General features: G+C 38.6%; 1 protein-coding gene across 3 annotated transcripts in view; it reads left to right on the top strand.

Moving 5' to 3' along the window:
• RXFP1 (relaxin family peptide receptor 1) overlaps positions 1–12738 on the top strand; it is a 96913-nt gene that overhangs the window by 68900 nt on the left and 15275 nt on the right. For all 3 annotated transcript variants that reach the window (XM_060298827.1, XM_060298826.1, XM_030865752.2), the window contains 3 exons: positions 6506–6577; positions 8428–8499; positions 12327–12398. In XM_060298827.1, the coding sequence (XP_060154810.1) occupies positions 6506–6577; positions 8428–8499; positions 12327–12398 (216 nt within the window). The remainder of the gene's footprint in view (positions 1–6505; positions 6578–8427; positions 8500–12326; positions 12399–12738) is intronic.

Below are 12738 nucleotides of genomic sequence, written 5' to 3'. Positions count from 1 at the left end.
TGGTAATAATTTTTGCTTTATAAGTATTCATTTTTTTAAATTAATTACAATATCTTTACCTTGTGCGTGAACCGTCAGTTAGCAAAGTACAAACTAGAAAATCTGTTGGATGTGTCGGCAAACATTTGTTTAACTATGGTTAAGTAGAAAAATAGAAATAAAACAAAAAGAGATATGACAGCCCAGGAGAATATATTTGCAAGATATACAACAGACAACAGATTAAAACTTTTAATATAGTTCTTTCAAAGCAATAAAAAAAACTATAAACACCACACTAAAAGACGTGATATTCAAAAAGGAAGGAATATAACTAATAAATAAGCATATGAACAGATGGGGCAATAGCCAAAGATGAGCTAAAGAGCAAGAGGGTAAAGTAAACTTTTATCCAGGGATGAGACAAAGCAAGTTTATATATAGGCAGAAGAAGCTAATGTAAAGGATTTGTAAACGTGGAAAACAGTGAGGATGCATTATGGAGCAAGGTCCTGGAAGCCGTGGAAAGGATGGACAAAAGATGGGATACACACACAGGTGCAATAAAGATGAATGCACCTGCCCTGCTTCAATCGACACGGCACAATTTCAAGATCATAATATGAAGTATAAAGAAAAAGTCACGGAAGGATACATATTATATATGACAATTCCATTCCAACAATGCTGTGCTGAAGCTGTAGACAGCCTCAAGACAATATTGCTCCCACTCTACCAATGAGGAAGAACTTTACAATCTACACAGTCTTAATTTTCTCCAGCCTGTCAGTCATAAGGCAAGCAGGGAAACAATTCTAAGGAGTGACCAAGAGAGACGGGACATATACAGTATTTCACCTTTGGCAGAGCACAAGGTGAAGCGTTGACCCTCATAGAGCAGGTACAAAGAAAACTGCTAAAATGTTAATAAACCTGTAAAGGTTAAGTGTGGGCTAGTGTAACCCTTTGGAATACTGGGAACCCCACACTCAAGGGAGTCAGCTATTCCTAACCGGCTCTTTTTCTCTGGCCTCCACCAGCTCATGGAAAAAGCTGGGAGTAATTAAGGAAACCAGACAGAGTCTTCTTTGGTGGCATGCAGGCACAAACCCCACCTTCTCCCCTAGACTCTTCCCTCTTAGGAAGGAAAAGCTTTACACCATGGGGAGAGGGACAGAAAATCTTCCTGCAGCCAGGGACTGTGCATAGATCCACTGCTTCCAAAGGAGCAGTAGCAGCCAAAGCTCTCTACTCCAGCAATAGGGGCAAATAAACCTCTCCAGCCCAGGATCCTGCACTGTTGCCAAGTGGGTTGGGGCTTCTGGGGCATGTGGGACAACCATGCTGAGAAAGCCCCATCCCAGAAAGAGCAAGAGAAACAATCCTTGTCAAATTATAAAGCAATCAACAGAACTAGGCCCAGAGATAAATCAGATGTTACAACTACGAAACAAGGGAATTAAAATACTTATGATTAATCAGTTAAATGATTAATCATAAGTATTTGGGAAATACAAATGGGAAAGGTGGGCAAAACATGCACACATGGAAAATGTCTGCAAAGAGAATGGAAGCTTTAAAGAGAATCAGAGAATTACTTCAACAGGCTGAACACAGCTAACAAAAGAATCAATGACCTTGAAGATAGGTCAATAGAAAGCTTTCATTTGAATCAAAATGAGAACGGAGCATAAAACAAAGATAGAACAGAGAATCCAAAAGTTACAGGATAATATAAAAGTGTCTCAAAATGCGTTAAAGTGGTCACAGCAAAAGAAGAGAAGGACAACAGGACAGAAGATGTTACCAAAAATCTTGAGTCTGCTCACCAGACGCATAGCAAAGCCAATCTACTGGCACCAGATTGTGGTGAAGAAAAGTACAGCATTTATTGCAGGTGCCGAGCAAGGAGAATGGGCAGCTCATGCTCAAAAGACCCAAATTCCCTGATGGTTTTCAGGGAAGGGTTTTTAAAGGCAGGGTGAGGGAGAGGACTGCAGGGTGTGTGATCAGCTCGTGCACAACTCTCTGATTGGTTGGTGGTGAGGTAACAGGGTGAGGTTACGGGAATCTCAATCATCAACCTTCTGGTTCCAACCAGCCTGGGGTCTACGTGCTGGTGATCAGCATGCCGTTAACTTCCTCCACCTGGTGAGGGTTTTAGTGTCTGCAAAACAACTCAAGGATATGGCTCAGGGTATTATCTATTGCCCTTGAGGAGGAACTAAAGGATCTTGAATTTGTTTTATGGCTAAACTATTAGTATTTTGTCTTGCTTGACTATTTTCCTTTGTTTCACCATTTTCTCACTTCTCTGATTAAATCTGCTCTTTGGAACTCAGGGAAGGCCTAAGAGGTTAAAGCTTTTCTACAAACAAGAGGTGGGGGACATAGGGTCCTGCTCATTTTTCAAAGAAATATCTGAAGAGATAATGACCAAGAATTTTCTAAAATGATGTAATACAAAAAAACAAAAAAAAAATCTAAGAACCTCAGAAAAGAAAACAAGCAGAAGTAGAAAAGAAAAGAAAAAAAAAAAACTGGACAAATCATAGTCAAACTGCTGAAAACCAAAGATAAAGAAAAGCAAAGAAAAAAGCTTGAGACAACCAGAGAAAACAGAGACATTAAAGCTGTAAAATGAAGATAAGAAATGCAGCACTAATTTTTTTTTAAAAGATGGAGGGGCTGTGTTAACACTGGAAAAAAATAGCCTTCTGAACAAAGACTATCACCAGGGATAAGGAGAAATATCACAGAATGATACAGGGCTCAATATGGCAAGAGCCACAATAATCTTAACTGAGGAAGCAGTTTCAAAGGAATAAAGTGAAAGCATAAAACTATAAAGAAAAATAGCCTGGCGTCAAGAGATGTCATTTAAAACTAAGAAATCTACCAATATGTGGCTATTTGACATTCCTAAGGTGAATATTAATAAATAGCATATAATTGATCAAAATCCTATGGTGAGAGAGAGGAAAGAAAAGGCAGAAAGAAAATACATACTAATTCCATCATTTCTTATAACAGGAAATTGATAAGTGTTATTGTTATTCTCTAGGAAAGAGAAGATACGGTGTATTGGGTAAAGTTGTAGTTATAAAGGTTACCAATAGAATATACAAGCCTTTTTCAATGTTAGAATAAATAAAATTTTTAAGCCATTTGTTGAAAGATTTTTTAACCTATAAAACCATATAATAATATTTTTAAATAGCAGACTAAGGTAAGATACATTAGTCAGATCAATAAACATAAGTGGGCTAAAATTACCTACTAAAAAGAGAAACAGATTTTCAAGTTGGATCACAGAGCAAAATCTAACTCAGTACTATGTACAAAAAAGTCCAGCTGTAACTAAGTGATTCAGAAAGATTAAAAATAAAAGACTGCTCAAAAGTATGCCATGTAAATGCAAACCAAAGAAAGTAGGCATCATTTTTTATCTAAGTAGGTAGAAGTTTGGTCAATTTGCATTAAGCAGTACAAAGAAGGACATTTAAATGCTATAGTGTGCAATTTCCAATACAAGATATTATATTAGGAGTATATATATGCACCAAATAGATTCATATAACAACCAAAACAAAAGAAAAATAGACATACATAAGCGGTAAGAAATAATAATCCACCTCTTTCAGTCCATGAAAGATCAAGGAAAACCAAAAAAAGGATATGGAGAACTAAATAACATAGTTAACGAGTTAACTCTAACTGGTACATATCAAAGTGCAAAGTCCTTTCTCGATAACAGAACAGATTTATTTGGGGCGGCAAAGTGCCCAGCTAAAATACTACATTCCCAGACTTCCCCACGTCTAGACAGAGCCACGTGGCTGAGCCCTAATTAATGAGGAGGAAGACGTATAGTGTGGAACTTCTGGGCAACCTCCTTAAAGAGAAACAGGAAGAACCTCCCTTTCTTTCCTTATCCAGAAAAGATGGATATGATGGCTCAAGCTTTAGCAACATCTTGGAACACAAAGACAAGGACCTGTGGACAGTGAATATGAAAGACCTTAGGTTTCTAACAACTTAGTAAAATTACCATACTAGCCTTGGACTACCTAACCCTAGATTTTTTTTTTTTAAATCCTTGTGTAGTTATGCTGTTATAGTTGGGTCTCTGTTCTATGTACCTGTGCTTAATCTTAATAGATATAAACTGAAAGTGAAGAACGCCCAAAACACATTCACTAGAATTGACCATGTATTTTAGGACATACACGTTCACAAACAAAACTCAGAAAACGCGGGATTAGCCTAAAGCAGAAGGAGGGTCATCGCATCCTGGGTGTAGGAGACCAGGTGCACATACAGGTAAATCACGGATGTTGGGCAGAAAGGCGAAGGCTTTCCCCTCCTTCATCACCTCAATTTGCTCTGTGAGATAGGAGCCAGAAAAGTACGGGAGGAAGTAGAGGGAGAGGAGATTTGCGTGTTTACAAAAAGCCCCTAGGGGATGAGAGAGAGAATTGAGAGGGCAAGATTCTTGGTGTTTTTATTTTCTGTTATTGTTCTTCAGATCCAAGAACGAAATTTTCATTTTCAGCCAGTTCTGCCATGTATAGAGGGAAACATAAAGTGGTTAGATTCAGAGCATCATTAAGTTGGAAAAGTGATCCAGGCATTAAGTAAGCAAAACACCCCCTCAGGTCCACTAGAACTTGGAGCCCTGGCACGAGGAGCAGATTTGTATGCCATACCCCTGCGTATCAAGAACTAAAACCTCTAATTTTAGGAAGAAAGTCACGGCAAATTCACAAATAAAGATTAAAATAAACTCAACATTGAATTTAACAATTTAATCAAAAGTCCCTAGTTTATGCCTCTCACTGACTTTTACAAATAGTAAATTAATATTAACGTAAATATTTTTGCTACCTTAATAGAAAAAAAAAAGTTACAGGTGTAACTAACAAGAAACTAACATCAAGCAATGTTGTGAGGCTTAGGAGAATGTCACCCCCTGGTGGTAGATTCCTGGTAACAACAACAAAATAGGAAAAGGAAATAGAACAGTCTGTGTCAATGATAACCTTCGTTATGGAAGGCCGAAGCCTTGGCCAAGCCTAATGATCAAAAAAAGATAGTACAAGTGCTTTATTTCCAGTTTAATAGAATAACAGAAGTTTTTCTTTAAAAGGGTGATCTAGAATCAAGATTTAAGATTTTAACACAACATTCCATATGTACAGAGATCCTGTCTACAAAAACCTTGTCATAGTATATGCCCTTCTTAGATCACTATAGTAAGAAGAAGCTTATTCTCGGGACGCCACGGATTGCGAGCTTAAATTTGAAATGTTCTGTGTCCTTCAACGAGTAAATCTGATTTTGCAGTCTGATGCAACAGAGAAAAGCCCTAAGCCTGACTTCAAATATTTCTCTCTTCTTTGCTCTTCTCTGTGGTCAATACACCCTTTTAGTCCATTGACTTGATTTCTAGAACGCTTACATGCTGGCCTTCCAGATCTTCCAGACAGACTGATTTGTCCGCAGCCATTTTTATTGCAGTGCCACAATAAAACTGACTGTCCCAGATACAGCCTCTCCCGCAGAAAAGATAGGCACGTCCATTAATGTCACTCGTGTTTCCCGCATAGATTTTAGTAGCTGTGTCAGACTTCAGCTCATATATTTTAGTGGCGATTGTTCCTGAATGGCTTTACGTGGTATGGTGACTGGTAAGCTAAGTGCTGGGGTAAAACGAGTAGATCTAAGAGCCAGCATCTGCTTCTGAAAGTGTATCCCTGAGCTCGGCTAACTCTGTTCTATGAACTTCCACCATAAACCCTACGACAAGATAAAAGACAGGCAACAGAAGAACGCTTTCATGAAAACCAGGAAGCAGAGACAATTAAACAGCAAGGGAGCTCAAGTCAGGTCTGCAAGCAGCGCCCTGAGTCGGGAGTGGAGAGCCAAGGGCAGCTGTGGGTCTCCCTCTGCACTGGCCTGTGTGGCCGTATAATAAAGTAAGAAAGCGTGTTCTCAGGGGTAAAAGGCTATGGAGAATTTTTTCTGGGAGTGTCTAGGCAAGGGAGGTAGAGGTTAAACACTGCTTTGCGGTAGCATCTTCTGCAGCAATAGTAGAATCTTCTGTGGGCTGTAGCAGATAGAGTCACGCCCCTCAGAGAAATGCCAGTGGTACCTCTGGACGGGTGTTCAATGCGGATCATTATGTGCTTTCTGTTTATATAGCTGGTAGTTACCACAACAAAAGCTTTCCGTGTGCCTTTCTTCATTCTCTTCACATTCCTTAGGATACATATGTACCCATATGAACACCTCATACCTATGCAACTCAAAACATTTTTACTATTAACACAGAAAAAAAGAAACATTATATATAAATATATCATTTCGGCTATTATGTAAGTGGCTACACTGACATTATGTGAGAATCCCTATGAAATCAGCAGTACGTGGGAAAAGGATATTTTACTAGAAAACAAATCATTCTTAACCGACTTTTGTGTGTGATTAAAATTTAGCTTTATCATTTTTTATTTTTATATTTCAGGGACTTTGAAGGCAACCACATCCATAATTTAAGGAATTTGACTTTTATTTCCTGCAGTAATTTAACTGTTTTGTAAGTAACGTTTTGTCCTTTTGAAGTATCGTTTTATCTCTTTACAAATAAAATGAATCATTTATGCGAACAGAATCTAGCATAAACATGCATAGTAATTACAGCAAATGTTCCCTCTCAACTTGAAGTTTTCTGAAAAGGAAGCACTTTGGCAAAATTACTGAAGTTCAAACCAGGCATAACCACAGATTCACAACATACGTGGGTCATCACAATGGTACTGTCTTACGTGAGACCTGCTTTTCTCAACCTTACAAGTAAGACCCAATTTAAGGGAAAAAACATTTCTCATAAACCACCTAGAATCTGCCCTTGGATCTCAGTTTCAGAAACACCAAATTAAAGTCCTAATCTATAAAAATTATTACTGCAAAGACTGTGGGGGAAATTAATTATAACTTTTAGAAACTGTAGAATGTCCACACCCCTGAGGATGTAACTGCGGACACCAGGATAAACCTTAGAATGTTATCGAGTATAATTTCTCCTTATACTCCTCTCTGGCTTACTTTAAATTCAGGGTGCCTCTTCCGTAACAGTGAGGGATACTGGGGCTTCCTTCAGTATAAAAGTATAACTGCCTCATTTGCAGTTTATTCCTCCAGAAGAGTATTTTTCAAATTGTGGGTTGAAACTCACAAGCAGGTGATGAAAGCAATGTAGTATGTCCCGAGCCGCATTTTTTAAATGAAAAAGAATAGAATTGAATTGAATAAAAACATCAGAGTACAATTCAGATGATTAAATATATTGTTCCATGAATCTTGGGTTGTGTGGGTGTATATTATGTCCCAATGCAAAATGCATTTTTCTACTGTCGGTTACCATGTGAAAAGTTTGAAAATCATCATATTAAGATATACAGGACCCCTGTGTACGGGCAATGCAATAGCTACCACTGACACAACAAAAATTTTTACCCAGTTATGCCCTCCGCCCCATTCCAGTGGGCTCAAAGCCACTGAAATGTGTGAACTTTTCTGCAGTGCGTTTAGCAGTCTTCAGATGCAGGATTCTATCAGTCATGCAAAACAGTTCATGGTAATTGCCCAAAGGAAACCAAATTGCACTTAAAGGACACAGGCCAAATAAATATCCCAAAAATGTAGCCCTCCTTTTCTATTCTACTTGTATTTGTTTTTAGAGAACCCTCTGTATGAAGAAATCATTCATGAGTTTCCTCTTCGCAGATGCTTGTGTTTTTCTGGTCCAAGGATGCTGGGAGAAAGTGGTAACGGTTTGGAGTGCTGAGAGGAAATAAATACTTAAGGATGGGACGAGGCCAGGTTCCAGGCATGTCCCACAATGCCTCAAGAACTGGAAATCTTTTAAAGGTTTCCTCTGAGTTAGTCCTTTATGCTATCTCATAACACGACGTCAGGGCAGAGACTTACAGTCTTACAGGACTTACAGTCTCATTCAGCATCCCAAACTAGAGATCTTCTGAGTTGGTCCAGCTTGAAGTAGACCTCCTGCAGCATCTCCACCCTAAATCACATCAACTGCCCAATGTGCACCAGTGCTATTGTGTGGGAGGTATTTTGTTCGACAGACACACCATGAAGCCTACAGAGGCGACCCTAAGGCAGCTCCCTGGGCTGACGCTCAGTCTGTGTTCTCAGGAGTCGAGGTTTTCACTCTTCCCCTGTGGAGCTCTTCCCTAAATCACTTAGAAATTTGAACACTACTTTACTTTTATCATCATTGAAAGATCTGGGAAATTTAAGATTAAAGTTATTACAGACTGGGTAATTTATCACGCTACTTCAACCTCTCTTGACGTGTTTCTCCAATAACTCACCTATCAGTTACCTCTGGAAGCTACAACATCCTTTTCTTTTTACTTTCAGGGTAATGAGGAAAAACAAAATTAATCACCTCAGTGAAAACGCGTTTGCACCGCTCCAGAAACTAGATGAATTGTAAGCTCGATTACACATATATTGATAAGAATTTTCTTTCTACTGTTCCAGTTCATAGTTGTCACATGTATACATTTTTATACATTTAAGAAAGATTTATTTTTCTCTCTTCCTAGCACTATTTCTGCATACCTTGAGCCACAAAGGAATTCTGATAGTTAAAAAAATATGTGTAAAGGAAAACTATAAAATAAATATTTGAGGAAAGTGAGGTAAGGGAAACATAGCTGTGGAGAAAGAATAAAGTCTGGGAGATCAATAAATAAAATATATCTTGCACCACTCCAACCCACTGCTGGAGAGGGATAGCAAATTTATCTTTAAGTTTCCTGGAGAGTTAGGATTTAAAAACCAGGAGATAAAAAGACACCACTCTGCTGATTCTGAAACCAAAGGATAATCTTGGATCCATAAGGAAACTAGACGCTACCATGGGTAACATCCCAGACTATAATAATGGAAAAGAGAGCTATTTATAACATCCCTTTTTTAAGATCAATGACACAGTTCCAAAGGACATTAAGACAACTCTCTGATAAATCAAAGCCTTGTGGTCCAAGCACATAGGAGCTGATTGTCCAAATAAAATATACACAGGACAACAAATGAAGTACATGTCCTTCAGACAATTTTTTATTTTTTACCATTAATTTCTTCAACTGGGTTTTTGCTAAAGTTTAGGCTAGCCACCAGTTTGATTTTGTGAGTTCTAGAAAGAATCTGGAGTATGGACAGAAGGTATATGTTTGACAATTAACTGGGCAGAACTTTGATTCATTAAAACTTGTCCATAAAAATTAAAGAGTGTAACTAAACTGTTTCTCAGGACACCTTACCTGCAAACTAAGACAGGTGGAGGGAATACACATGCCACAGACAGAAACGTTCCTCGGGAACCAATGAAGCATTGTGCTCCAAAACATCAATAAACAAGCCACTGAAACCCCGTTTTTCCATGACCATTAGCTCGAAACCTTTTTCAGTAGACAGTACCAATCATTCACAAAACGCACAAGAAAATCTCAATAGAGATCAGAACCAAGCACCTGCTGTAACAGCTCCCAGTGTCTGGCAAGTGAACCATACCACCAACACATAGGAAATTATTTTATTCCCAGTAGTAGGGAGAGGTGCGTGTAGGTGACTCGAAAGGTAGTATCTAGCCATGAAAATACACGCTCGTCGCGGGGTCCATGCTTTTCCTTGTTTTATCCTACTTGCCACCGCGATCTGAACACCAGAAGGTAATTTCTGCCAATCCTGACTTGCATGGTGGCGCTGAGGTGCAGGTTCTAAGTATCAGTAACCAGTAGTGAGCATGGAACACAACAGCTTGGTCCGTAACCAGCGCTAATGCAGGTTCAGAGATAAAGGAAAGAGCAACAAAGGGGCAGAGAGGGGCACCAAGGCCAAGAATTAGTCCTGCCTAAACCGTGCCGCATCCCATACCCAACGCTGGCTTGAAAAATCGGATTTACAGGGATGAAAATGGCATGTTTTCTAAGAGGTGATGGCTTTAAATGGGTGGGTCTAGACCTCAAATGAGTGACTCTCCCTTTGAGAGAGGGTTTGGACTACACTCTGTGCCTCTCCTGGCTTGATCCCACTGACAGAGTTAATGAGGGCAAATAAATTGGCAATAATCAGGATTGACTTCTCACAGTAGACTTTAGTTCTGATGGCAGAAACTCTTGGCTACAGGCGTGATTTACTGTGTGCTTTTAAAGTCAACTACTCTAGGTGATAATGTGTTTCCTGAACCCATTCAGAAATGGACCTCAAGTCCAGTTAAGTTTAGACCAACTTTCCTAAAACGAAACTGAGAAAACGGTCTTTTTACACATCACTTAGGGTCTAGGCCAAATGGTCCCCATTCCATGATTCATGATAAAAAAACTATATGTCAGAATTGGCTCTAATAGCCAAAACAGGACTCCCACCAGAAACAGCTGAACATGATACTTCAAGACTTAATATCCTCGTGGACTCTTCTAAATCTGTTTTCCACATTGTCTCACTAACATGATCCATCTTTTACTTGGCTTCCCATACAAAGAACTGGAATTGTGCCGCCACTTTTACCTAAATATGAAGCAGGTCGAGTCTGTTAATGGTCTTCTAGGTAGGGATACAAAGAATAGCTAGCCAAAAATTAAGCTAGATGCTGGAGAGCCCAAGTTGAATAGGTACAGGGCTTGCACTGAAAGAGATCACATCCTTCAGAAGAGGAGAACGTATGTACAGAAACAGTGTTAATATGATGTTATAAGTGCTGTATGTGTTATCCATGCGACATACAGGAGAACAGAGAAGAGAACGCCTAAGCTCCCTGGTCACAGAGGAGTGACACGTGAGCAGAATCTTTTTTTTTTTTTAAGTAAAGTTGATTTACAATATCGTGTTAGTTTCAGGTGTACGGCAAAGTGATTCAGTTATGCATACCCATTCTTTTTTCAGATTCTTTTCCATTACAGGGTATTACAGGATATTGAATATAGTTCCCTGTGCTGTACAGTAAATCCCTGTTGTTTATCTGAGCAGAATCTTGAAGGATGAATAGGGAGTTCACCAGAAGGACAAGAATCAAAGCTTATTCCAGACAGAAGGAAGCACCCGTGCAAAAACCCGGAGGTTGAAATACTGAGATGCCTTCAGGCCCTGGTGAAAGTCATTTTGACTGAGTAGAAAGTGGTAGGAAACTGAGCTGGAAAGCTAGACAGTGGCAAGATATTTAAAGGCTTTTTTATATCACACTAAGAAGTTTTGATTTTATCTTCTATGCAACAATGAGCTATTGAAGGATTTTAAGGGGTGAAATTTTATAAACATTTCTTTTGTTGTCAAATCAGACCATCTATCTTCACAGACAATTCACCCATGAAAACATAAATAACAAAAACAGCCTCAAGGTTCAGTTTACAGTATAATAATAAAACATTTACAGCAAAGACATTTATAGTATTGATTACATTAGCTACTTTTTAGTTTTAAAAACTCAGTCTAAACCTATCTTGCCCGTCCAAGTTGAATAACCTAACTTTTGATTTATAAGCACTGCAATAACGAATAGATCTATTCCCATGCTTCTCTCTGTAGCAACTAATAGGATTTGGAGATGGACAGGGAAAGTGGTTAGGCTTTCTCTTAGTATCTCTTGATGACATTGAAGAACTCAAGCCTATTGAAAGATTGTCTTGTTTAGAAGAATCTGAGGCCTTTCTCATGAGAGTTGCCGCTGTTAAAGCTACCGGAAGAGCTGCTACTGTCCGAAATCTTCTCACAAATAAGCTACAAGTTCATACCACTTCAGGCAGCCCAACCTCTATACATACACGAAGTAACTTACAAAATATCCTGCCCCAGGTGTGTATGAGATCCGGTGTATATCAGCTGTGGAAGAAACTGGAAACTGAAATAATCCACTTCCAGTTGAAAATTATAATACACCCGAGCAAAGGAAAAAATTAAGGTTCCAAAGCATATTTCTACTTTAGCAAAGGAAGAAAGGGAGGGAGGGAGGGAGGGAGGAAGGGGAGGACGAAGAGAAAGGAAGAAGGGCACAACACATATAGTAATTGAATTAGAAAATTGTATCTATTAGAACTAGATCAAATACTACCAAGTACTGTCTCTGAGTGAGCAATAAAATGGGATAAAGTATTTTTATCTTTTACCATCTCACTCCCTTTTTAAAGTTTTGACTTCTATTAATTAATATAACTCACTAATGGCATTGTTTGAAAGTAGTCTAATGTTTTTTTAATAAATTACAGAACTATGAGTAAAGTCTTAAGGAAATAATATGACATTTGCAATTGTTTCCCTAGGGATTTAGGAAGTAATAAGATTGAAAATCTTTCATCACTTGTCTTTAAGGATCTGAAGGAGCTCTCACAGTTGTAAGACTGATACGAATTTTGTATCTTTATTTTTTAACTTATTTTACTTCTAAAAATTGTGATTAAAATATACATAAGTATGTATATTTACCATTTTAACCATGTGTAAGTGTACAACTGTGGCATTAACTTCATTCACATTGTTGTGCAAACATCACCACCATCCATCTCTAGAACTTTTCCATCTTTCCAAACTGAAACTCCGTACATATTAAACACTAACTCCCCATCAACCCCTGCCCCTCCAGCATCCATCACTCTGCTCTGGCTCTATGAATTTGGCATCTCTAAGTACCTCATAAATCAGTGGAATCATACATATTTGTCCCTTTATGACTGG

The sequence above is a fragment of the Globicephala melas genome, chromosome 5 (genome assembly GCF_963455315.2).
Source record: "Globicephala melas chromosome 5, mGloMel1.2, whole genome shotgun sequence".
NCBI lineage: Eukaryota > Metazoa > Chordata > Mammalia > Artiodactyla > Delphinidae > Globicephala > Globicephala melas.
The sequence above is the reverse complement of the archived record's forward strand: the minus strand, read 5'-3'. Positions and strand labels throughout refer to the sequence as shown.